Consider the following 23260-nt stretch of genomic DNA (forward strand, 5'->3'; position numbering starts at 1 on the left):
TAACTCAGATGTTTCCAAAAATCAGAAGCTTCCAAACACATGACATCATCATATGGGCAGTCCATAATTGAAGGCATAGTAATCTTAGTGTATGTAAAGGTTTGACTTTGCAGTAAGTAATAAAAATACCTTAAAACATTCGCTCTAATTATTCTGGCATTTGGCAAATATTAATAATTATGGTAATCCTAACTGCCCTAAAATGGGAAAGGTTTATACTGATTTCATGTCAGATATTGAGAAAAACATGCAGAGGTGTCTTTTTATATAGTGTAAGGAAATTTCTGGTTTCAACTGTATCTGTCTCCATTAGTTCCATAGACAATGAATGAAGCAGCAGTTTCATACTCTCCTCTCTACCTCAACTTCTTCCACCACCCAAGGTTTGGGAACAGGACTTAAGTGTCCAGGGAAATGTTGGCTATCATGGACCTTGTTTAGTGGCACATAGAGTCCATATAGTCCTGTAGGCACCTTTAGTAAGGCATTTCCAGGTACCTTATACTCACTTAGGCTAGGTTCATATTGCGTTAGTGCCATCCGTTTAACAGATCCGTTAATGCACCTATTACCATCCATGTCAAAATCGGCATGTGTTAGCGATGATGCGTTACTTTGCGATGCACCCTCGAACGTGGTCTACCGCGTTACGTTAGGTGTAACGCACAGTGACCGGATGCGTTCGCTATGCATAGACCTCCATTACTAATGCATGCCAATGCAAAGGTACCATGCGTTAACGCGATTGTAGAAATAAAGAGATTTTGGGCATCAGCATTAGCGCATCTGTTTAACTAATGGCACCAACGCGATGTGAACCTAGCCTTGGGAAAAAAAACACTTCTAGGAGGGAATACATGTTTCAGTTTTTTAATATATTCCACTTTTGTACAAATAATTGACATAAAATCAGGAACTACATTCTTAGGGCCTACAAACGTAATGGGGCATAAACCTGAGAGGTGACACCAGTATGTGACTTGGATGCAGCATGTGCATATTCCTCATCAGCTTCCAGCGTTGTGTCCCGACCGACAGCCGTCTCCGGTGGCCAGGCTACTGACTGCGTCCTCCTGTGCTGGTCTGACTCCCGTCTCCTGCTGCCGCTAGGACTTGCCTTCCTAGGTTCACATCATCCTGGCTGTCATCACCTGTGCTGCCGATCCTGGATCTGACCGACTCTGATCCTGACTTCATGCTTGCTTCTACCTCACAATTGGGGTTATTGTTCATGGACGTTTTCTACTCCTAGCCCTGAGCCATGGCTCCATCCCTGAATTACCTCCCATCTTGTCTTCTGCACAGTTGTCAAAATCAACTCTCCTTAAAGCATTCAGGAGGCTCCCAGGGAAAGGGGACACCTTATAACTCCAAAAAGACTTGGGAGCTGCTGAAATCTTCCGGAAATCAACGCTCCTGAAAATGTTTCTAGTGTAACACCAGGAGGCTCCATCATTAACGGGGCAGGGAAAGGGTCTGATATGGGCATAAAACATTTCCACAAGGACATGTTTTTCTGCCCCTTCCCGACTTGTAATGTACGTGTCCATGCATGGCGGCTGTGTTATACAGCTGGCATCTGCCTCAGTTTGTTTGCTGTTTAACCACTTACATCTGTCACCACGTCAAAAGTGGGTAGTTTTTGCTCTTATTCTATTCCCACTGCTCCAGAGTATTCCATTTTTTTTTAAACCCATCATATGGTTCTAGACACACGAGCTTTTTATTTATTGCTAATTTTTATGGTCTTTGCTAAAAGGGCGAGGCTCGCAGAATATTAATGCAGAGCAACCTAAAGACACGCCCCTGAGGATCCTATCAGCCACACCCATGAGGAACATATGAGCCACGCCATTGTAACTCTGACAGCGGCATGTGGTGGCGGTGGCACAATCCTAGTAGGGCATTGAATCCATGTGATGTGACTACAATGAGCCGATGAGTACCCATAGCAGCAGATGGCTTACAGGAGGAACCTGTCACCGCCATATTTTTTTTTCACCATTACACCCCACCACCACCTGTTTCCAGTACGTTTTGAAGACAGTCACAAAAATAATTTTAAAAAAATCGCTATTCAAAGAAACCTATTTAGAATCTTTTATGTATTGTCCGTTTGTATTTTGTTGTCCACAACAAATAAAGCTTGGCGAAGTAAAAAAAAAAAAAAAAAAAAAAGTTCCTGCACATGACTGTGTTGAGTGCGCGTATTAAATAAAGCTTGGCGAAGAAAAAAAAAAAAAAGTTCCTTCCTGTTACTGTGTTGAGTGGCTCGTGTGCCAATCACAACAAATAAAGCTTGGCGAAGAAAAAAAAATATATATATATATATTCTTCCTGTTACTGTTTTGAGTGCGCGTGTGCCAATCGCAACATGGCCACCACGCGCAGGCGTAGTACACAGGCAATGATTGATCGGCGTCAGTTACGCCCCCCTCGACGTCGTGACGTAAACTAGGTAGAATCCCTGCCCCAGATGGAAGTAGTGTAGCGCGTGAGCCGAGCGGCCGGACTGCGGAGGGTAAGTGGCACACCCCTTCACTGCCGGCCATGGCTGCTGCTCCCAGCCTGCGTGCGCAGCTGCTGTAGGACTACAAGTCTAAGCATTTTGGTTGCATTTGCTGCTGGGTGTTGTAGTTCCAGAACTGAGCTGTCATTGCTGCTGTTATTAGACTGCGACCTCTTCTAATGACATGGATGCACTTTACTGAGTCTGGGCGCAGGTGAGCTGTGATGGTGCCCGGGGAATCTGTCAGCAGGCTGCACACCTGCATTCTGACTGATAGAAGCTGCCATAAATCAGGCTCCCGTCTGGTCCGATCCCCCATAGAAGTGAATGGAGAGAGCCAGTGCAATGCATTCTCCACATGAGTGTGGGGGTCCCAGAGGTGCAACATTTCAGGGGGCAAATGTGCACAACCATGCACTCTAGTGGCTGCTCCCAGGTACTGCAGCTCAGCCACTACTCACTTCAATAGGAGGTGCAGAACCTGAGAACGACCACTACTCGGGTACACTGCGCACATCTGGCCCAATATCAGCTGATCGGCGGGGGGCATCGGGTGCTGGACCCCCACTAGTCTTATATTCATGATCTATCCAGTGACATTACAACCCCTTTAAAAGGAACCTGCGAGCCATTAAAAACCAAAACATTCTGTATCTGTAGTTGTAATCTGCAGGTAAATAGCATTAAAGGGGTTGTCCAGGCTTCTCGCGAAAGTCTGCACACACTGTATGTGACTGCAGACCTGTGAACCCTCACAGTGCGCGCTGCCTGCGTCCTCCGGTGCTGGCGGTGAGACAGTGGTCGTGTGACGGCACGTGTGCGATATCTGTGCTTCTGGGGACTCGTCGGCTACACATGCCTGGCCTCGCTCCCTTCATTTGTACTGAGCACGTCTAGTCTGAATGTGGCCGGCAGAATCCTCGTAGCGCGCACCGTCTGTGGTCATAGAGGGCAGACGTTTGTCATAAACCTGGAAAACCTCTACGAATCATTTCTGACTGCCTCACTAGAGCAGAGGGTACAGGGAGAAAACAAAGTTTTATTCTCCCTGCAGTTGTTCGCTTCCAGTCATCGGAGCGGTTACAGTCGCCCCTCATTATACTGTGAGCGTGCTGCAGTCGCCCCCCCTGCACTGTGAGTGACAGCGTACTCTGCACACGCACGCTGTCAATGAATAATGGCTCCCTGCGCCGCCACAATAACGAAAGCGAGTGGCTGCAGGGAGGATAGAACTTCATTTTCTCCCTGTAGCCGCGGCTCCAGTATGTAAACGCCATTTTCCCGCAGTTTACCGCTACAGCTGCCGGTATAAACCATTTTTATTAAACTGACGGGTTCCCTTAAATGAGAACGCACTGATCCATTCAGTATTAGCCGAGCCCTGGTCTTAATCCTCCTTTTGTTTTTTTGTGGAGCGTGCATCATCCAAAAAATCACAGAAACATTTTCCATTTTTCAGTCGAGCCATTATCCATAAGTCTATGGATCCTTGAACTTTTAGAGGCAGAACTCGGATGTCATCTGAGTAGTGATGAGCTGGTGTACTCATTGCTCGGGTTTTCCAGAGCACGCTCGGGTGACCTCACGAGTATTTCAGCATGCTCGGAGATTTAGTTTTCCTTGCCCCAGCTGCATGATTTACAGCTGATAGACTGCTTGATTACATGTGGGGATTCCCTAGCAACCAGGCAACCCCCACATGTACTCAGGCTGGCTACTAGCTGTAAATCATTCAGCTGCGGTGATGAAAACTAAATCTCTGAGCAGTCATAAATACTCGGAGATCACCTGAGCGTGCTCTGGAAAACCCGAGAAACGAGTATACTCGCTCATCACTACATTGGAGTGCTGCCCGTGATTGACAGTGTAGTACACAGGCAATTTTTATTTTTTTTGCACATGAGAAGAAATGATGAAACCTTGTTGGTAAAAACGGACACGTGGAGCAAACGCTGAGGACACTTGGACCATCATTTTGCAAAACCAGAAAAATCCCTGATATCTGAAATACGCCCCCAAAAAAACAAAAAGGTTTTTTGGGGGGCATATTTGGAGGAGTTTTTTATTTTCCTGGAGCATTTACTGAAGAGTTTATCCCTGATGCGTTCTTTGCAGCCATTTCATTGGACAGTACCTAGCTCGGAGCGGAATCATCTAGGTCTAATCTTCTCTATTCTTCCAGAACAGCAAAGTGAGTTTCCCATAAAAATGAATAGAAATAAATACTGCTCAAAAAATAAAGGGAACACGAATATCCCACATCCTGGATATCACTGAATGAAATATTCCAGTTGTAAATCTTTATTCATTACATAGTGGAAAGTGTTGAGAACAATAAAACCTAAAAATGATCAATGTAAATCACAGCTAATATCCCATGGAGGTCTGGAGTTGGAATGATGCTCAAAATCAAAGTGGAAAATCAAATTGCAGGCTGATCCAACTTCAGTGGAAATGCCTCAAGACAAGGAAATGACCGGCCTACAAAGCCTGGGCATGCTCCTGATGAGGCGGTGGATAGTCTCCTGAGAGATCTCGTCCCAGACCTGGACTAAAGCATCCGCCAACTCCTGGACAGTCTGTGGTGCAACGTGACGTTGGTGGATGGAGGGAGACATGATGTCCCAGATGTGCTCAATCGGATTCAGGTCTGGGGAACGGGCGGGCCAGTCCATAGCTTCAATGCCTTCATCTTGCAGGAACTGCTGACACACTCCAGCCACATGAGGTCTGGCATTGTCCTGCATTAGAAGGAACCCAGGGCCAACCGCACCAGCATATGGTCTCACAAGGGGTCTGAGGATCTCATCTCGGTACTTAATGGCAGTCAGGATACTTCTGGCGAGCACATGTAGGGCTGTGCGGCCCTCCAAAGAAATGCCACCCCACACCATTACTGACCCACTGCCAAACCGGTCATGCTGGATCATATTGCAGTCAGCAGAACGTTCCCCCACATCGTCTCCAGACTCTGTCACGTCTGTCACATGTGCTCAGTGTGAACCTCCTCATTCGTGAAGAGCACAGGGCGCCAATGTCCAATCTGCCCATCCTGGTGTTTTCTATCAAATGCCAATCGCCCTACATGGTGTTGAGCTATAAGCACATCACCCACCTGTGGACGTCAGGCCCTCATACCACTCTCATGGAGACTGTTTCTGACAGTTTGAGCAGACACATGCCCATTTGTGGCCTGCTGGAGGTCATTTTGCAGGGCTCTGGCAGTGCTCCTCCTGTTCCTCCTTGCACAAAGGCTGAGGTAGCGGTCCTGCTGCTGGGTTGTTGCCCTCCTGCATCCCCCTCCACATCTCCTGGTGTACTGGCCTGTCTCCTGGCATCTGCTCCATTCTCTGGACACTACACTGACAGACACAGCAAACCTTCTTGCCACAGCTCGCAATGATGTGCCATCCTGGATGAGCTGCACTACCTGAGCAACATCTGTGGGTTGTGGACACCGCCTTATGCTACTGTACAGTACCTCACCTCTAGGGGTGAGAACAATAACAAAATGCAAAAGTAACCAAAACAGCCAAAAAGGATAACAGAGAAATGGTCTGTGGTCACCCCCTGAAGAACCACTCCTTTACAGAGGTTGTCTTACTAGTTGCTATCATTTGTACCTGTTGTCTGTTCCATTTGCACAGCAGCAGGAGAAATTGATTCACAATCAGTGTTGCTTCATAACTGGATGGTTTGGTTTCATAGATGTGTGATTGACTTGGAGTTACGTTGTGTTTAAGTGTTCCCTCTTTTTTTTGAGCAGTGTATATTCCAATTGTTTTTTTTTTCAGCAGATTTGATTTTGGAGTGGATCTACTCTTAAAACAAAATCTGTGTGTGGACAGCCTTGCTTTTTAAAGCATTTGTCCAGTACTTTTTTTAAGATTGATGACCTATCCTTAGGAAAGGTCATACAGATCAGATTGGTAGAGGTGTGACATCTGCCCCCCCCCTCTGATTGGCTGTGATCAGATGCAGAGCTCCACAGCTCCATCAATTGTTTAGTGGCTGCGGCCGGGTACCGCACATGAGTGCCTATTGGGATGACAAAGCCATAGGTGGATGATAATGAGGGGAATCTGGGCTATTGCTGCCGACCATACAGAATAGTAGCGGAGCTTCCATCGCCTCTGACATGCCGGAGCGATGATGTCATCAGCCGCACGCTCCAGCATGTTCTTACTACAAGAGGAGCCTTGGGGACAGAAGCAGAGCGCCAAGGGAACGAGAGTGAAGCAAGCATGTGTTTTTTCTTTTTTTTTTTCTTTTTTTATTAATTTTGTTCCTGGGATCTCTTTGTTGCTCTCGTCCATGGAAACATGACTATGAAGTATGTGGGTTTTTAACCCCTTAACGACCGCCGATACGCCTTTTAACGGCGGCCGCTAAGGGTACTTAAACCACAGCGCCGTTAATTAACGGCGCTGTGGAAAAAGTGAATAGCGCCCCCCAGAGTCAGATTTTCTCTGGGGTCTCGGTTGCCGAGGGTAGCCGAGACCCCAGAGAACATGATTCGGGGGGTTTTTACCGACCCCCGAGTTGCGATCGCCGATAATTAACCGTTTACCGGCGGTCGCAACCAAAAAAAAAAAAAAAAAACGCGATTTGCCTTTTAATTTCTCTGTCCTCCGATGTGATCGCACATCGGAGGACAGAGAAATAGGGTCCCCGATGGCCCCCGATAGCCCCCCAATACTCACCTATCTCCCCCGGTGCTCCTCGTGGCTCCCGATGGGCGCCGCCATGTTTTTTCCGGGGAAAAAATGGCGGGCGCATGCGCAGTGCGCCCGCCGCCCGGGACCCGGAAGATCTTTGGGGTCTCGGCTGCCAGGGGTAGCCGAGACCCCAAAGAACATGATCGGGGTCGGTTTTTACCGACCCCTGTTTTGCGATCGCCGGTAATTAACTGTTTACCGGCGACCGCAAAAAAAAAAAAAAGTGATCTGTAATTCTCTGTCCTCTCATGTGATCGCACATCAGAGGACAGAGAAATAGGTGGATTCGGGGACCCTAACATACTCACCCGGTGTCCCTGGGTCCTCCTGTGTCTTTTCCTGGCATGCAGTGCGCCCGCCATGATCTGCCGGCCGGCAGAAGAAAATTCTTCCTCTTTTTTTATTTTGGTCACTGTGAGATCCTATCACAGTGATCAAAATAAAAAAAATGGTAAATAACCCCCCCCCTTTATCACCCCCTTAGTAAGAAAAAAATAATAAAATAAAAAAAATGTATGAATTTCTATTTTCCAAGTAGGGTTAGGGGTAGGGTTAGGATATGTGCACACATAGAATGGTTCTCTGCGGATTTTTCCGCAGCGGATTTGATAAATCTGCAGGACCAAAATGCTGCGTTTTTCCTGCGGATTTATCGATATACCGCGGTTTTTGTGCGGATTCCGCTGCAGTTTTACACCTGCGGTTTTCTATTATGGAGCAGGTGTAAAACCGCTGCGGAATCAGTAGAAAGAATTGACATGCTGCGGAATGTAAACCGCTGCGTTTCCGTGTGTTTTTTTCTGCAGCATGGGCACAACGTTTTATGTTTCCCATAGGTTTACATTGTACTGTAAACTCCATGGGAAACTGCTGCGGATCCGCAGCAAAATCCGCAACATGTGCACCTAGCCTTAGGGTTAGGGTTAGGGCTTGGGTTAGGGTTAGAGCTAGTATTAGGGCTAGAACTAGGGTTAGGGCTAGGGTTAGGGTTGGGGCTAAAGTTAGGGTTAGGGTTGGGGCTAGGTTTAGGGCTAAAGTTAGGGTTTGGGCTAAAGTTAGGGTTAGGGCTAGGGTTGGGGCTAAAGTTAGGGTTAGAGTTGGGATTAGGATTTGGATTACAGTTGGCATTAGGGTTACATTTGGCATTAGAGTTAGGTTTGGGATTAGGGTTAAGGCTAGGGTTGGGATTAAGGATAGGGGTGTATTGGGATTAGGGTTAGGTTTTGAGGTTAGGGTTGAGATTAGGATTAGGGGGGTGTTGGGTTTAGGGTTTTGATTAGGGTTATGGTTAGCTTTGGGATTAGGGTTAGGGGTGTTTTGGGGGTTAGGGTTGTGATTAGGATTATGGATCGGCTTGGGATTAGGGTTAGGGGTGTGTTGGGGTTAGGGTTGGAGTTAGAATTGGGTTTCCACTGTTTAGGTACATCAGGGGGTCTCTAAACGCCACAGCCAATTTTGAGCTCAAAAAGTAAAATGGTGCTCCCTACCTTCTGAGCTCTGCCGTGTGCCCAAACAGTGGTTTACCCCCACATATGGGGCATCAGCGTACTCGGGATAAATTGGACAACAACTTTTGGGGTCCTGTCATGTTCTCAATGGCAAGAGAACATAGCATCAGTATATATAGGAACTAGCTCTTGGAAGATGGGAACTGAGCTGACCATGAACTAAACCTAACACACAACTAGCAGTGGCCGGGTAGCATGCCTACGTTGATTCTAGATGCCCAGCACCAGCCGGAGGACTAAATAATGCTAGCAGAGGAAAATATTAGTCCTAGCTCACCTCTAGAGAAATACCCCGAAAGGAGACAGAGGCCCCCCACATGTATTGGCGGTGAATTAAGATGAAATAACAAACGTAGTATGAAAATAGGTTTAGCAAATTTGAGGTCCACTTACTACATAGCAGAAGACAGAAAGGACACTTTCATGGTCAGCTGAAAACCCTATCAAAACACCATCCAGAAATTACTTTAAAACTCTGGCATTAACTCATAACACCAGAGTGGCAATTCCTGTTCACAAGAGCTTTCCAGACACAGTAACGAAACTACAGCTGTGAACTGGAACAAAAATGCAAAAACAAACATGGACAAGAGTCCAACTTATCTAGTAGTTGTCTAGGAGCAGGAACAAGCACAGAGAGGCTTCTGATAACATTGTTGACCGGCAAGCAACTAACAGAGCAGCAAGGTTATATAGCGACTCCCACATCTTGATGGGAACAGGTGAACAGAGAAGATGAAGACACCAGTTCAATTCCACCAGTAGCCACCGGGGGAGCCCAGAATCCAAATTCACAACAGTACCCCCCCCTCAAGGAGGGGGCACCGAACCCTCACCAGAACCACCAGGGCAATCAGGATGGGCCCTATGAAAGGCACGAACCAAATCAGAGGCATGAACATCAGATGCATTCACCCAAGAATTATCCTCCTGGCCGTATCCCTTCCACTTGACCAGATACTGGAGTCTCCGTCTGGAAACACGAGAGTCTAAGATTTTCTCCACAACGTACTCCAACTCACCCTCAACCAACACCGGAGCAGGAGGCTCAACGGAAGGCACAACCGGTACCTCATACCTGCGCAATAATGACCGATGAAAAACGTTATGAATAGAAAAGGATGCAGGGAGGTCCAAACGGAAGGAAACAGGGTTAAGAATCTCCAATATCTTATACGGGCCGATGAACCGAGGCTTAAACTTAGGAGAAGAGACCCTCATAGGGACAAAACGAGAAGACAACCACACCAAATCCCCAACACAAAGCCGAGGACCAACACGACGGTGGCGGTTGGCAAAAAGCTGAGTCTTCTCCTGGGACAACCTCAAATTGTCCACCACCTGCCCCCAGATCTGATGCAATCTCTCCACCACAGCATCCACTCCAGGACAATCCGAAGATTCCACCTGACCAGAGGAAAATCGAGGATGAAACCCCGAATTACAGAAAAACGGGGACACCAAAGTGGCAGAGCTGGCCCGATTATTGAGAGCGAACTCCGCCAATGGCAAAAAAGCAACCCAATCATCCTGGTCAGCAGACACAAAACACCTCAGATATGTCTCCAGGGTCTGATTAGTCCGCTCGGTCTGGCCATTCGTCTGAGGATGGAAAGCGGACGAAAAAGATAAATCTATGCCCATCCTAGCACAGAATGCCCGCCAAAATCTAGACACGAATTGGGTCCCTCTGTCAGAAATGATATTCTCAGGAATACCATGCAAACGAACAACATTTTGAAAAAACAGAGGAACCAACTCGGAAGAAGAAGGCAACTTGGGCAGAGGAACCAAATGGACCATCTTAGAGAAACGGTCACACACCACCCAGATGACAGACATCTTCTGAGAAACAGGCAGATCTGAAATAAAATCCATCGAGATGTGCGTCCAAGGCCTCTTAGGAATAGGCAAGGGCAACAACAATCCACTAGCCCGAGAACAACAAGGCTTGGCCCGAGCACAAACGTCACAAGACTGCACAAAGCCTCGCACATCTCGTGACAGGGAAGGCCACCAGAAGGACCTTGCCACCAAATCCCTGGTACCAAAAATGCCAGGATGACCTGCCAACGCAGAAGAATGAACCTCAGAGATGACTCTACTGGTCCAATCATCAGGAACAAACAGTTTATCAGGTGGGCAACGATCCGGTCTATCCGCCTGAAACTCCTGCAAGGCCCGCCGCAGGTCTGGAGAAACGGCTGACAATACCACTCCATCCTTAAGGATACCTGTGGGCTCAGAGTTACCAGGCGAGTGAGGCTCAAAACTCCTAGAAAGGGCATCCGCCTTAACATTCTTAGAACCCGGTAGGTATGACACCACAAAATTAAACCGAGAGAAAAATAATGACCAGCGCGCCTGTCTAGGATTCAGGCGCCTGGCAGTCTCAAGATAAATCAAATTTTTGTGGTCAGTCAATACCACCACCTGATGTCTGGCCCCCTCAAGCCAATGACGCCACTCCTCAAAAGCCCACTTCATGGCCAAAAGCTCCCGATTCCCAACATCATAATTCCGCTCAGCGGGCGAAAATTTACGGGAAAAGAAGGCACAAGGCCTCATCACGGAGCAGTCAGAACTTTTCTGCGACAACACTGCCCCAGCTCCGATCTCAGAAGCGTCGACCTCAACCTGAAAAGGTAGAGCAACATCAGGCTGACGCAACACAGGGGCAGAGGAAAAACGGCGCTTAAGCTCCCGAAAGGCCTCCACAGCGTCAGGGGACCAATCAGCAACATCAGCACCCTTCTTAGTCAAATCGGTCAATGGCTTAGCAATATCCGAAAAACCAGCAATAAATCGACGATAAAAATTAGCAAAGCCCAAAAATTTCTGAAGACTCTTAAGAGAAGAGGGCTGCGTCCAATCACAAATAGCTTGAACCTTGACAGGATCCATTTCAATGGAAGAGGGAGAAAAAATATATCCCAAAAAGGAAATCCTCTTTACCCCAAAAACACACTTAGAACCCTTCACACACAAAGAATTAGACCGCAAAACCTGGAAAACCCTCCTGACTTGCTGGACATGAGAGTCCCAGTCATCCGAAAAAATCAGAATATCATCCAGATACACAATCATAAATTTATCCAAATAATCGCGAAAAATATCATGCATAAAGGACTGGAAAACTGACGGAGCATTTGAAAGACCAAAAGGCATCACCAAATACTCAAAGTGGCCCTCGGGCGTATTAAATGCGGTCTTCCACTCATCCCCCTGCCTGATTCGCACCAAATTATACGCCCCACGAAGGTCAATCTTAGAGAACCACTTGGCCCCCTTTATGCGAGCAAACAAATCAGTCAGCAACGGCAATGGGTATTGATATTTAACAGTGATTTTGTTCAAAAGCCGATAATCGATACATGGTCTCAAAGAGCCGTCTTTTTTTGACACAAAGAAAAAACCGGCTCCTAAGGGAGATGACGATGGACGAATATGTCCCTTTTCCAAGGACTCCTTTATATATTCTCGCATAGCAGCATGTTCAGGCACAGACAGATTAAACAAACGACCCTTTGGGTATTTACTACCCGGGATTAAATCTATGGCACAATCGCACTCTCGGTGCGGAGGTAACGAACCAAGCTTGGATTCTTCAAAGACGTCACGATAGTCAGACAGGAACTCAGGAATTTCAGAGGGAATAGATGATGAAATGGAAACCACAGGTACATCCCCATGAGCCCCCTTACATCCCCAGCTCAACACAGACATAGCTCTCCAGTCGAGGACTGGGTTGTGAGATTGCAGCCAAGGCAATCCTAGCACCAAATCATCCTGTAGATTATACAGCACCAGAAAGCGAATAATCTCCTGGTGATCCGGATTAATACGCATAGTTACTTGTGTCCAGTATTGTGGTTTATTATTAGCCAATGGGGTGGAGTCAATCCCCTTCAGAGGAATAGGAGTCTCCAAAGGCTCTAAATCATACCCACAGCGTTTGGCAAAGGACCAATCCATAAGACTCAAAGCGGCGCCAGAGTCGACATAGGCGTCCGTGGTAATAGATGACAAAGAGCAAATCAGGGTCACAGATAGAATAAACTTAGACGGTAAGGTGCAAATGGAAACAGATTTATCAAGCTTTTTAGTGCGCTTAGAGCATGCTGATATAACATGAGTAGAATCACCACAATAGAAACACAACCCATTTTTCCGTCTAAAATTCTGCCGCTCGCTTCGGGACAGAATACTATCACACTGCATACTCTCTGGCGATTTCTCAGTGGACACCGCCAGATGGTGCACTGGTTTGCGCTCCCGCAAACGCCTATCGATCTGAATAGCCATTGTCATTGACTCATTCAGACCCGCAGGCACAGGGAACCCCACCATAACATCCTTAATGGCATCAGAGAGACCCTCTCTGAAAGTCGCCACCAGGGCGCACTCATTCCACTGAGTAAGCACAGACCATTTACGGAATCTTTGGCAGTAAATTTCCGCTTCATCTTGCCCCTGAGATAGGGACATCAAAGTTTTTTCTGCCTGAAGCTCCAAATGAGGTTCGTCATAAAGCAACCCCAAGGCCAGAAAAAACGCATCCACATTGAGCAACGCAGGATCCCTTGGTGTCAATGAGAAAGCCCAGTCTTGAGGGTCGCCCCGGAGCAAGGAAATCACAATCCTGACCTGCTGTGCAGGATCTCCGGCAGAGCGAAATTTCAGGGACAAAAATAATTTGCAATTATTTCGAAAATTCTGAAACCCAGATCTATTCCCCAAGAAAAATTCCGGCAAAGGAATTCTCGGCTCAGATACAGGTGCATGACAAACAAAGTCTTGCAAATTTTGTACCTTCGTGGCGAGATTATTCAAACCTGCAGTTACACTCTGAAGATCCATTACAAACAGGTGGACACAGAGCCATTCAAAGATTAGAAGGAGAGAAAAAAAAAAAAAAAAAATCTCAGCAGACTTCTTATTTCTCTCCTTTCTCAGCCAAGGATTTTAACCCTTTAGTGGGCCGGTCAAACTGTCATGTTCTCAATGGCAAGAGAACATAGCATCAGTATATATAGGAACTAGCTCTTGGAAGATGGGAACTGAGCTGACCATGAACTAAACCTAACGCACAACTAGCAGTGGCCGGGTAGCATGCCTACGTTGATTCTAGATGCCCAGCACCAGCCGGAGGACTAAATAATGCTAGCAGAGGAAAATATTAGTCCTAGCTCACCTCTAGAGAAATACCCCGAAAGGAGACAGAGGCCCCCCACATGTATTGGCGGTGAATTAAGATGAAATAACAAACGTAGTATGAAAATAGGTTTAGCAAATTTGAGGTCCACTTACTACATAGCAGAAGACAGAAAGGACACTTTCATGGTCAGCTGAAAACCCTATCAAAACACCATCCAGAAATTACTTTAAAACTCTGGCATTAACTCATAACACCAGAGTGGCAATTCCTGTTCACAAGAGCTTTCCAGACACAGTAACGAAACTACAGCTGTGAACTGGAACAAAAATGCAAAAACAAACATGGACAAGAGTCCAACTTATCTAGTAGTTGTCTAGGAGCAGGAACAAGCACAGAGAGGCTTCTGATAACATTGTTGACCGGCAAGCAACTAACAGAGCAGCAAGGTTATATAGCGACTCCCACATCTTGATGGGAACAGGTGAACAGAGAAGATGAAGACACCAGTTCAATTCCACCAGTAGCCACCGGGGGAGCCCAGAATCCAAATTCACAACAGGGTCCAATTTCTCCTGATACCCTTGTGAAAATAAAAACTTGAGGGCTAAAAAATCTTTTTTTGTGGAGAAAAAAACATTTTTTTTATTTTCACGACTCTGCATTATAAACTTCTGTGAAGCACTTGGGCATTCAAAGTTCTCACCACACATCTAGATAAGTTCCTTGGGGGGGTCTAGTTTCCAAAATGGGGTCACTTGTGGGGGGTCTCTACTGTTTAGGTATATCTGGGGCTCTGCAAATGCAACATAACGCCCGCAGACCATTCTATCAAAGTCTGCATTCCAAAACGGCACTCCTTCCCTTCCGAGCTCAGCCATGCGCCCAAACAGTGGTCCCCCCCACACATGGGGTATCAGTGTACTCAGGACAAATTGGACAACAACTTTTGGGGTCCAATTTCTCTTGTTACCCTTGTGAAAATAAAAATTTGGGGGCTAAGAAAATATTTTTTTTTGTTTTCACGACTCTGCATTATAAACTTCTGTGAAGCACTTGGGCATTCAAAGTTCTCACAACACATCTAGATAAGTTCCTTGGGGGGTCTAGTTTCCAAAATGAGGTCACTTGTGGGGGGTTTCTACTGTTTAGGTACATCAGGGGCTCTGCAAATGCAACATAATGCCTGCAGACCATTCTATCAAAGTCTGCATTCCAAAACGGCGCTCCTTCCCTTCCAAGCTCTGCCATGCGCCCAAACAGTGGTTTATCCCCCACATATGGGGTATCAGCCTACTCAGCATAAATTGCACAATACATTTTGGGGTCCAATTTCTCCTGTTACCCTTGTGAAAGTAAAAATTTTGGGGTGAAAAGATCATTTTTGTGGAAAAAATATGATTTTTTTTATTTCCATGGCCCTACATTATAAACTTCTGTGAAGCAGTTGGGGGTTCCTAGTGCTCACCACACATCTAGATAAGCTCTTTGGGGGGGTCTAGTTTCCAAAATGGGGTCACTTGTGGGGGGTTTCTACTGTTTAGGTACATCAGGGGCTCTGCAAATGCAACATGACACCTGCAGACCATCCCATCAAAGTCTGCATTCCAAGCGGCGCTCCTTCCCTTCCGAGCCATGATGGGTGCCCAAACAGTGCCCTCCCCCCACATATGGGGTATCAGCGTACTCAGGACAAACTGGTCAACAGATTTTGTGGTCCAATGTCTCCTGTTACCCTTGATAAAATAAAAAATTGCAGGCTAAAAAATCATTTTTGAGTGAAAAAAAAGGATTTTTTATTTTCACGGCTCTACGTTATAAACTTCCGTGAAGCACCTGGGGGTTTAAAGTGCTCACCACACATCTAGATAAGTTCCTTAAGGGGTCTAGTTTCCAAAATGGTGTCATTTGTGGGGGGTTTCCACTGTTTAGGCACATCAGGGGCTCTCCAAATGCGACATGGCATCCGATCTCAATTCCAGCCAATTCTACATTGAAAAAGTAAAACGGTGCTCCTTCCCTTCCAAGCTCTGCGGTGCGCCCAAACAGTGGTTTACCCCCACATATGGGGTATCGACGTACTCAGGAGAAATTGCACAACAACTTTTGTGGTCTAATTTCTCCTGTTACCCTTGGGAAAATAAAAATTTTGGGGCAAAAAGATCATTTTTGTCGAAAAAATGCGATTTTTTTTTTTTTTTTTTTATTTTTTTTTTTTTTTTTTTTTATTTTTTTATTTTCACGGCTTTACGTTATAAACTTCTGTGAAGCACCTGGGGGATCAAAGTGCTCACCACACATCTAGTTAAGTTCCTTATGGGGTCTAGTTTCCAAAATGATGTCACTTGTGGGGGTTTTCCACTGTTTAGGCACATCAGGGGCTCTCCAAACGCGACATGGCATCCGATCTCAATTCCAGCCAATTCTACATTGAAAAAGTCACACGGCGCTCCTTCCCTTCCAAGCTCTGCGGTGCGCCCAAACAGTGGTTTACCCCCACATATGGGGTATCGACGTACTCAGGAGAAATTGCACAACAAAATGTATGGTTATATTTCTGTTTTTACACTTGTGAAAATAAAAAAATATGGTTCTGAATTAAAGTGTTTGCAAAAAAAGTTAAATGTTCATTTTTTCCTTCCACATTGTTTGAGTTCCTGTGAAGCACGTAAAGGGTTAATAAACTTCTTGAATGTGGTTTTGAGCACCTTGAGGGGTGCAGTTTTTAGCAGGGTGGATTGATTTAAATCATGCCGATTTAAATCATGATTTAAATCACGATTTAAATCAAAAGATTTTTTTCTATTTAAATCGGATCGATTTAAATCACTGATTTAAATCAAAAGGTTTTTTTTAATATAAATCACGATTAAAATGAGAAGTGAGAGCAGTGCGCATGTGCGCCCATAGTTACACGGACGAAACTAGGGGCATCGATCTAACGCCAGGGTGAGGGGGGGACCCCGAAGTAAGTAAAAATCTTTTTTGTTTTACTATAGGGCAATAGGTAGGTGTTTAAAAGCAGCATGTCTTAATTGTATAAACTATTAATAGCCTCCACATTTTGTTCATACTGCCCCTTTAATTCCACACTTCTAGCTTGGTTTCACTTTTGGTTTAGTTTCTTTTTCCATTCAGTTGACATGCCCAAACTTGTTGGATAGTCAGCAGTACTTGGCTGTAGTAACAATCAAACTTCATAAGTGATCTGTGTGAGCCATGGCAGGTCGTAAGAGAGACCCTATTTGGGTTCATTTTGTTGAGATGCCAGCAGCAGATCTTGGAAAGAAAGGTGCAAGAGCAAAGTGCAAATACTGTCAAAAGGATATCTAAGGACTTGTTTGCCGTTTGAAATCACATTATGAAAACTGCAACCAGAAGGGAAATGAAGATGTTGATAGTGAAGTGTTTCTTTGGTCATCTTCATCACCGCACTTCTCATGATGTTGCCTCATTCACGCCACCAGGCCTTGCATCTCTTTGTTGCATCGTTTGCATTTTGCACGCATGCCTGCCTTACCGATAGGCGAAGGAGCTTCATTAAAATATTCCCAAACTGGGTCTCTTTTACGGCCTGCTGCCATTATAAGGAAAGAATGTAATAAACCTCAGATCGTACACACAAACAGATCCAGACTTGTCTGTCTGTGGCTATGCTGCAGTATTGTGCTCAAAGTTTCACTTTCATTTTTTTGTCTGCTTGCCCTTCCTCCTCAAAACACTTAGATTCACATTCTTCTTGTGTTGTGCAGATCTATTCCACTCCAAACAATCAGAAACATATTGTCTAACTTCTTGGACTTGGCACTGAAGGGGTTGATTCTGTATTCATAGGTTTGTAGAACAATAGGATTAAGGTCTTTTTCTCAACTCTGTTCATGTTGTAACATTTTTGCCATGAAGAAGAGGCTGGGACCTCTGCGGTCAAATTCAGTTTTGAGAACTGCGTAAGTAAAGCGAGCGTCTGTGATAATATAGGAGAGAAACTGCCCACTAATCCTACAGAAACCTCTGGAAGAGCATGGCATTGTGAATGTTACACATATACAGCCTTTATTCTACTGAGTTAAACAACTCAGCTTTATCTCATGATGGAAGAACCTTTGGATGGTAAAATATTTTCCTCAAAAAGCAGTTTATTGAAAAAAATCCGATTTAAATCAAAAAAATCCGATTTAAATCAAAAAAATCCGTTTTTTTTAATTTTTTTTAAAAAACATTGATTTTTATCCACCCTGGTTTTTAGAATGGTGTCACACTTGGATATTTTCTATCATATAGACCCCTCACATTTGAAGTCATTTTGATGTGGTCCCTAAAAAAAAATTGTGTTGTAAAAATGAGAAATCGCTGGTCAAATTTTAACCCTTATAACTCCCTAACAAAAAAAAATGTTGTTTCCAAAATTGTGCTGATGTAAAGTAGACATGTGGGAAATGTTATTAACTATTTTGTGTGACATATCTCTCTGATTTAAGGGCATAAAAATACAAAATTTGAAAATTGCAAAATTTTAAAAATTTTCACCATATTTCCATTTTTTTCATAAATAATCGCAAGTAATATCGAAGAACTGTTACCACTAACATGAAGTACAACATGTCACGAAAAAACAGTCTCAGAATCAGCAGGATCCGTTAAAGCGTTCCAGAGTTATAACCTCCTAAAGTGACAGTGGTCAGAATTGTAAAAATTGGCTCGGTCATTAAGTACCAAATTGGCTCTGTCACTAAGGGGTTAAATTAAAGAGAGATTTGTTTACTTTTTTTTGTTGAGGTTTACATGTATAAGTGCCCCATAGGTTGATTGCTTTGGTTGTTAATGGAGCCTTGTTGGGGCTCATACTACGGTATATATAGGGGGCCATGTGGGGGCTCATACTGTATATGGGGGGGCCATGTGGGGGCTCATACTGTATATTGGGGGCCATGTTGCTGCTATCTGTCATTTTCCATCTGCAGATGTGCCCCAGAGCGAGCACATGGGTTACTCACATGACCGATCACGTGATCTATTAAAGGGGATCATGCGACATGTCACGTGATACATCAGGTACCTGGGGGGACCCCACGCCTTCTAAATTGCTCTGGGCCCTTGCTAGTCTTAATCCTCCCCTAGACGAAGCTGATCAGTAAGGGGTGCTGAGTGTCCCACCCCCACCAATCTGGTATTTCAGTAGCTGATGACCCCTTTAACTTGGTGTCTTATGTAGTCAGTAATCAGGAGAGAGAAAAAAAAATCACCGAAGGGAGAAAAAGCTGCCACACCTGCAATACCATGTCCAAACACAAAAGCAGAAACAGGATGCAGCAGCCCCCCATGATAAAGGCGGGGGGCCGCGCAGGTGCAAGATACTGAAGTCAACCACTTAGTAACCAAATATATATATATATATATTTATAATATATATATATTTATATATTTGGTTTTTTTTCTCTTAGTGATTTTTTTTTTTCAGCAATCAAACTTGTTTTTCCCCCATTGAGGTCAGTGAGACTTACAATAAAGTATATGGTAGTTTTCTGCATAAAACCGGATAGAAAATGCATAATTCAATGTAGATTTTCTACTGTAGTTTTTTTTTTTTTTTTTCCTGCACACAAATGCTGCGTGTGAACACTCCCCGATAGTGACAGCTATAGGCCTCATCCCTCAGTAATGCCTCTTTTCTTCAGCTGGTGACCATGGCCGGGTTTCTGGATAATTTCCGATGGCCGCAGTGTGAATGCATCGACTGGGGCGAGAAGAGGAACACCATCGCGTCCGTGGTGGCCGGCGTCCTGGTAGGTGATCACGTCACACTTTATCATTTACATCATCAGTCCCTTCAATATGGAGTCCACCTGCCGCCCGATTGATGTTTCCCCCATGGTGTCCTCTAACACATGCACTGCCCAAATCTGCCAGAGGGAGCGCCCCCGCTGTTAAAGGGGGTCTCCTCATCACATCAGGCGATCTGTTAGGGACCAAACAGATCAAAACGTGACCCACTGATCAGCGGTAAACCTGACAGTAAGTGTTAAATTTCCTTACAGCACCACCACTGGTGAAAGGAGGTATTACACAATGTCCATAAATCTCAGTGTCCTGTGTGGGTGATGATGGGTCCTCCACAGCGCGAGACCATCTTTACAGGTTCCTTACGCTCTAACCAAGATGTGAGGATGCCGAACAGAAAAGCCCCCCTTTATAAATCTCTAATGGAGTATATGACACCACGTTCCCTCAACTTCAAGTACAGAAGTGTTAATATAGTCCTTTTATTTGATATTGGAGATTCCAGAAGGTTCTTCTATGATGAATAATCAGACCTGTGTTTCTTGGTCTTGGAGACGGATCTTATGTTTTGGCTTTAATGCCCTTAACGGGGCTTTACATTTTTGGAAAACGTTAGTTTTGTTAAGAAAAAGAAAAAGGGGATCTACTCCCCCTCCTCTGGTCTAGCACTGAGCTAACTACCTGCCTGTTCTGACCGGCGCCGATCTCTGCCATCACAGCGGGGTCACAGATCGCTCCTGTCGGCAATTCCATGGCTTCCACTGACATCACCAACAGAGCAGTAGCTTCTTTTCTACTCTGCCCTGTTGCTGGGGTGTGACGGATGTCATGCTGATTGACAGCCGGCTCCCCGCTACCTAACTGCAGGGAGCTGCCTGTCAATCAGCATGACTTTGGCATGACAGATAAGAAGAGCTGCTCTATTGACGTGGCTGGAAGGAGCGGTCAGTGACTGCTCTGAGCCGGCGCTGGGTGGTAGAACAGGCAGGTAGTTGCCTCTGTTAGTAATTAGTGATGAGGGAACGTGCTGGGATAAGGTGTTATCTGAGCATGCTTGGGTGCTGACCGAGTGACGTCGGCGTGCTCGAAAGATATGTTTGAGTCCCTGCGGCTGCACGTCTCGCGGCTGTTCGACAGCTACAACACATGGAGGGATTGTCTGTTTGTGGCTGTCTAACAGCCGTGAGACGTGCAGCCGCAGGGACTCGCACATTTTATTCGAGCACGTTGAGGACACTCTGTTAGCACCTGAGCATGCTCAGATAACACCTTATCCCAGCACATTCCCTCATCACTACTAGTAATGCCTTTTCCTCAAATCGTATACTTAATGTTCACTAGTAAATCGCTATAAATTTGGTATCTCCACAATCGTACTGACCCCAGAATGAACATGTCCCATTATTTGTGCAGCACGGGTGATGGCATAAAATTGTAAAAAAAAATGGTAATGCAATTCTATTTTATTCTTCCTGTTTAATGAGTTATATGAACTCCTAAATAGCGCATTCACTCTGAATGCGACAGTGGGTGGGGTACCGCAGTGGTCTGTGTCAGTCAGTCACATAGACAGTGAATGGAGCGGTGATGCCCATGGTGAAACCTCGCTCTGGTCAGACCCCACACTGCCCATTTTCAGGATTGGAGCAATTCTCTTCCATACCCTTATGTAACGCCAACATATTCTGTAGCGTTTGCAGAAATGATAATCGCTGTCCACACTGGATATAGGACCCCCACCAGTGCTGCAAAGCAACACTGCTAACCACTGAGCCACCTTACTGGTTGTATTCTTATTTCTTTTGCTTCTGGTTCAGTTTTTTTCAGGGTGGTGGATTATGATCGATGCCGCGGTGGTGTATCCTAAGCAAGAGGATCTAAATCACGCTTTCCACACTTGTGGGGTTTTCTCAACTGTGGCGTTCTTCATGTAAGTTGGAGGTATAAGCCTATTCCTAAGGTAGGGGATAACTTGCTGATCTGGGTGTCAGAACTCCGGGACCTCCGCCAAGCTCGAAGTCAGGGTTCTGGAACCCGGAAAATGGGGCCCAGGATGGAGCAGGTATGTGTGTGCTTGGCATCCCTTCCATTCATTGTCTATGGGACTGCCAGAGGAAGCACATCACTGCGCTTGAATTTCTGTTAGACCCCTACACAAGAAATTGGGTGGAGGCCAATCCATGTACACCTCCACTCCATTCATTAGTGCCCCGTTCTTGCTTTCAGAGCCCCCTACTTGGGATTGCTAGGAGGTCCCAACGGTCAGACCCCACTGATCAGCAAGTTATCCCTTTTTTGGAGGGGGATATATGTTGGGGGGTGCTGGGGAGGGGATAAAGTTTTCGCATTTCTGTGTCAACAAGCGAGATCAGTTTTCACCCTTCGGGGCCGAAAAGAGAGACCAGTTTTCCCCCCCATCGACACCGAAAAGTGAGACTAGTTTTCCCCCCTTCGACGCTGAAAAGCGAGGCCAGTTCCCCCCATCGACACCGAAAAGCGAGACCAGTTTTCCCCCCCCCCCCCCCATCGACACTGAAAACTGAGACTAGTTTTCCCCCTTTCGACGCTGAAAAGCGAGGCTGGTTTCCCCCCATCGACGCTGAAAAGCGAGGCTAGTTTTCCCCCATCGACGCTGAAAAGCGAGACCGGTTTTCCCCCATCGACGCTGAAAAGCGAGGCCAGTTTTCCCCCATCGACACCGAAAAGCGAGACCAGTTTTCCCCCCCATCGACGCCGAAAATCGAGACCAGTTTTCCCCCCCATCGACGCCGAAAAGCGAGACCAGTTTTCCCCCCCATCGACGCTGAAAAGCGAGACCAGTTTTCCCCCCCATCGACGCCGAAAAGCGAGACGAGTTTTACTCCATAAAATATAGGAAATACATGCCTTACCGCTTTGGATCTGCAGTGCTTGCGCAGTATATTGTGATCTGTGAGTAAAGTCATGGTACGTGACACTGGAGGCGATTCCCGCAGCAGAGGGGGAAGAAGCACAAGGTGCATGTGCAAACACCGTTTCCACCATTGATGGTGGAACTGTAGAGGAACGGGGGATTTTACCCCTGATTACCCTCTGCTAACTCGTATGCTTCAAATTTTTTTTTTTTTTTTTTTTTCACAATGCCAAATCCGTATCTGGCCAGAAATGTGATTTATCTTATATGTTACTGCTGTACCCAGTGATGTAGTTACGTTGGTGACCATAAAGCTGAGGACAGATCGACCGGGGAACAAGGGGTTAAAAGTTGAGTAGAAATAATGAGTTCGGCCTCTGTCCCGAGGCTTCTGCTGCTCTTATATTCTTGTAGACTAGCAATGTCGGCTCTACGTCTCCCAAGCATCAGACGTCATTCGGCCACTTCCTGTTCTGATTCCTTGGTCTGACTGCTGCCTACAATGGATATCGGGCAGCAGATGGCAGGCGGCGGGGCTTCTGCTAACCATGCTATTAGGAAAACCAGTCAATACTCTGCTCAGTGCAATCCAACCAGCAGAACTGACTGCTAGAAAGAGCTCCACCTTATTCTGTAAGTGCTCAGTTTCTCCACAGCACCCCCGCAGGACAAAATAAGTATTACATGGGGAAAAAATTG

At 45.7% G+C, this 23260-nt stretch overlaps 1 protein-coding gene across 1 annotated transcript in view; it reads left to right on the forward strand.

Moving 5' to 3' along the window:
- The first annotated feature begins 2382 nt into the window (after window positions 1-2382).
- The window catches only part of TMEM50B (transmembrane protein 50B), a 28326-nt gene continuing 7448 nt past the window's right edge, over window positions 2383-23260 (forward strand). The window contains exons 1-3 of the mRNA XM_077293931.1: window positions 2383-2521; window positions 19566-19673; window positions 21486-21598. Of these exons, the coding sequence (XP_077150046.1) occupies window positions 19575-19673; window positions 21486-21598 (212 nt within the window). The 5' untranslated portion in view covers window positions 2383-2521; window positions 19566-19574. The remainder of the gene's footprint in view (window positions 2522-19565; window positions 19674-21485; window positions 21599-23260) is intronic.

The sequence above is a fragment of the Ranitomeya variabilis genome, chromosome 3, assembly GCF_051348905.1.
Source record: "Ranitomeya variabilis isolate aRanVar5 chromosome 3, aRanVar5.hap1, whole genome shotgun sequence".
Classification (NCBI taxonomy): domain Eukaryota; kingdom Metazoa; phylum Chordata; class Amphibia; order Anura; family Dendrobatidae; genus Ranitomeya; species Ranitomeya variabilis.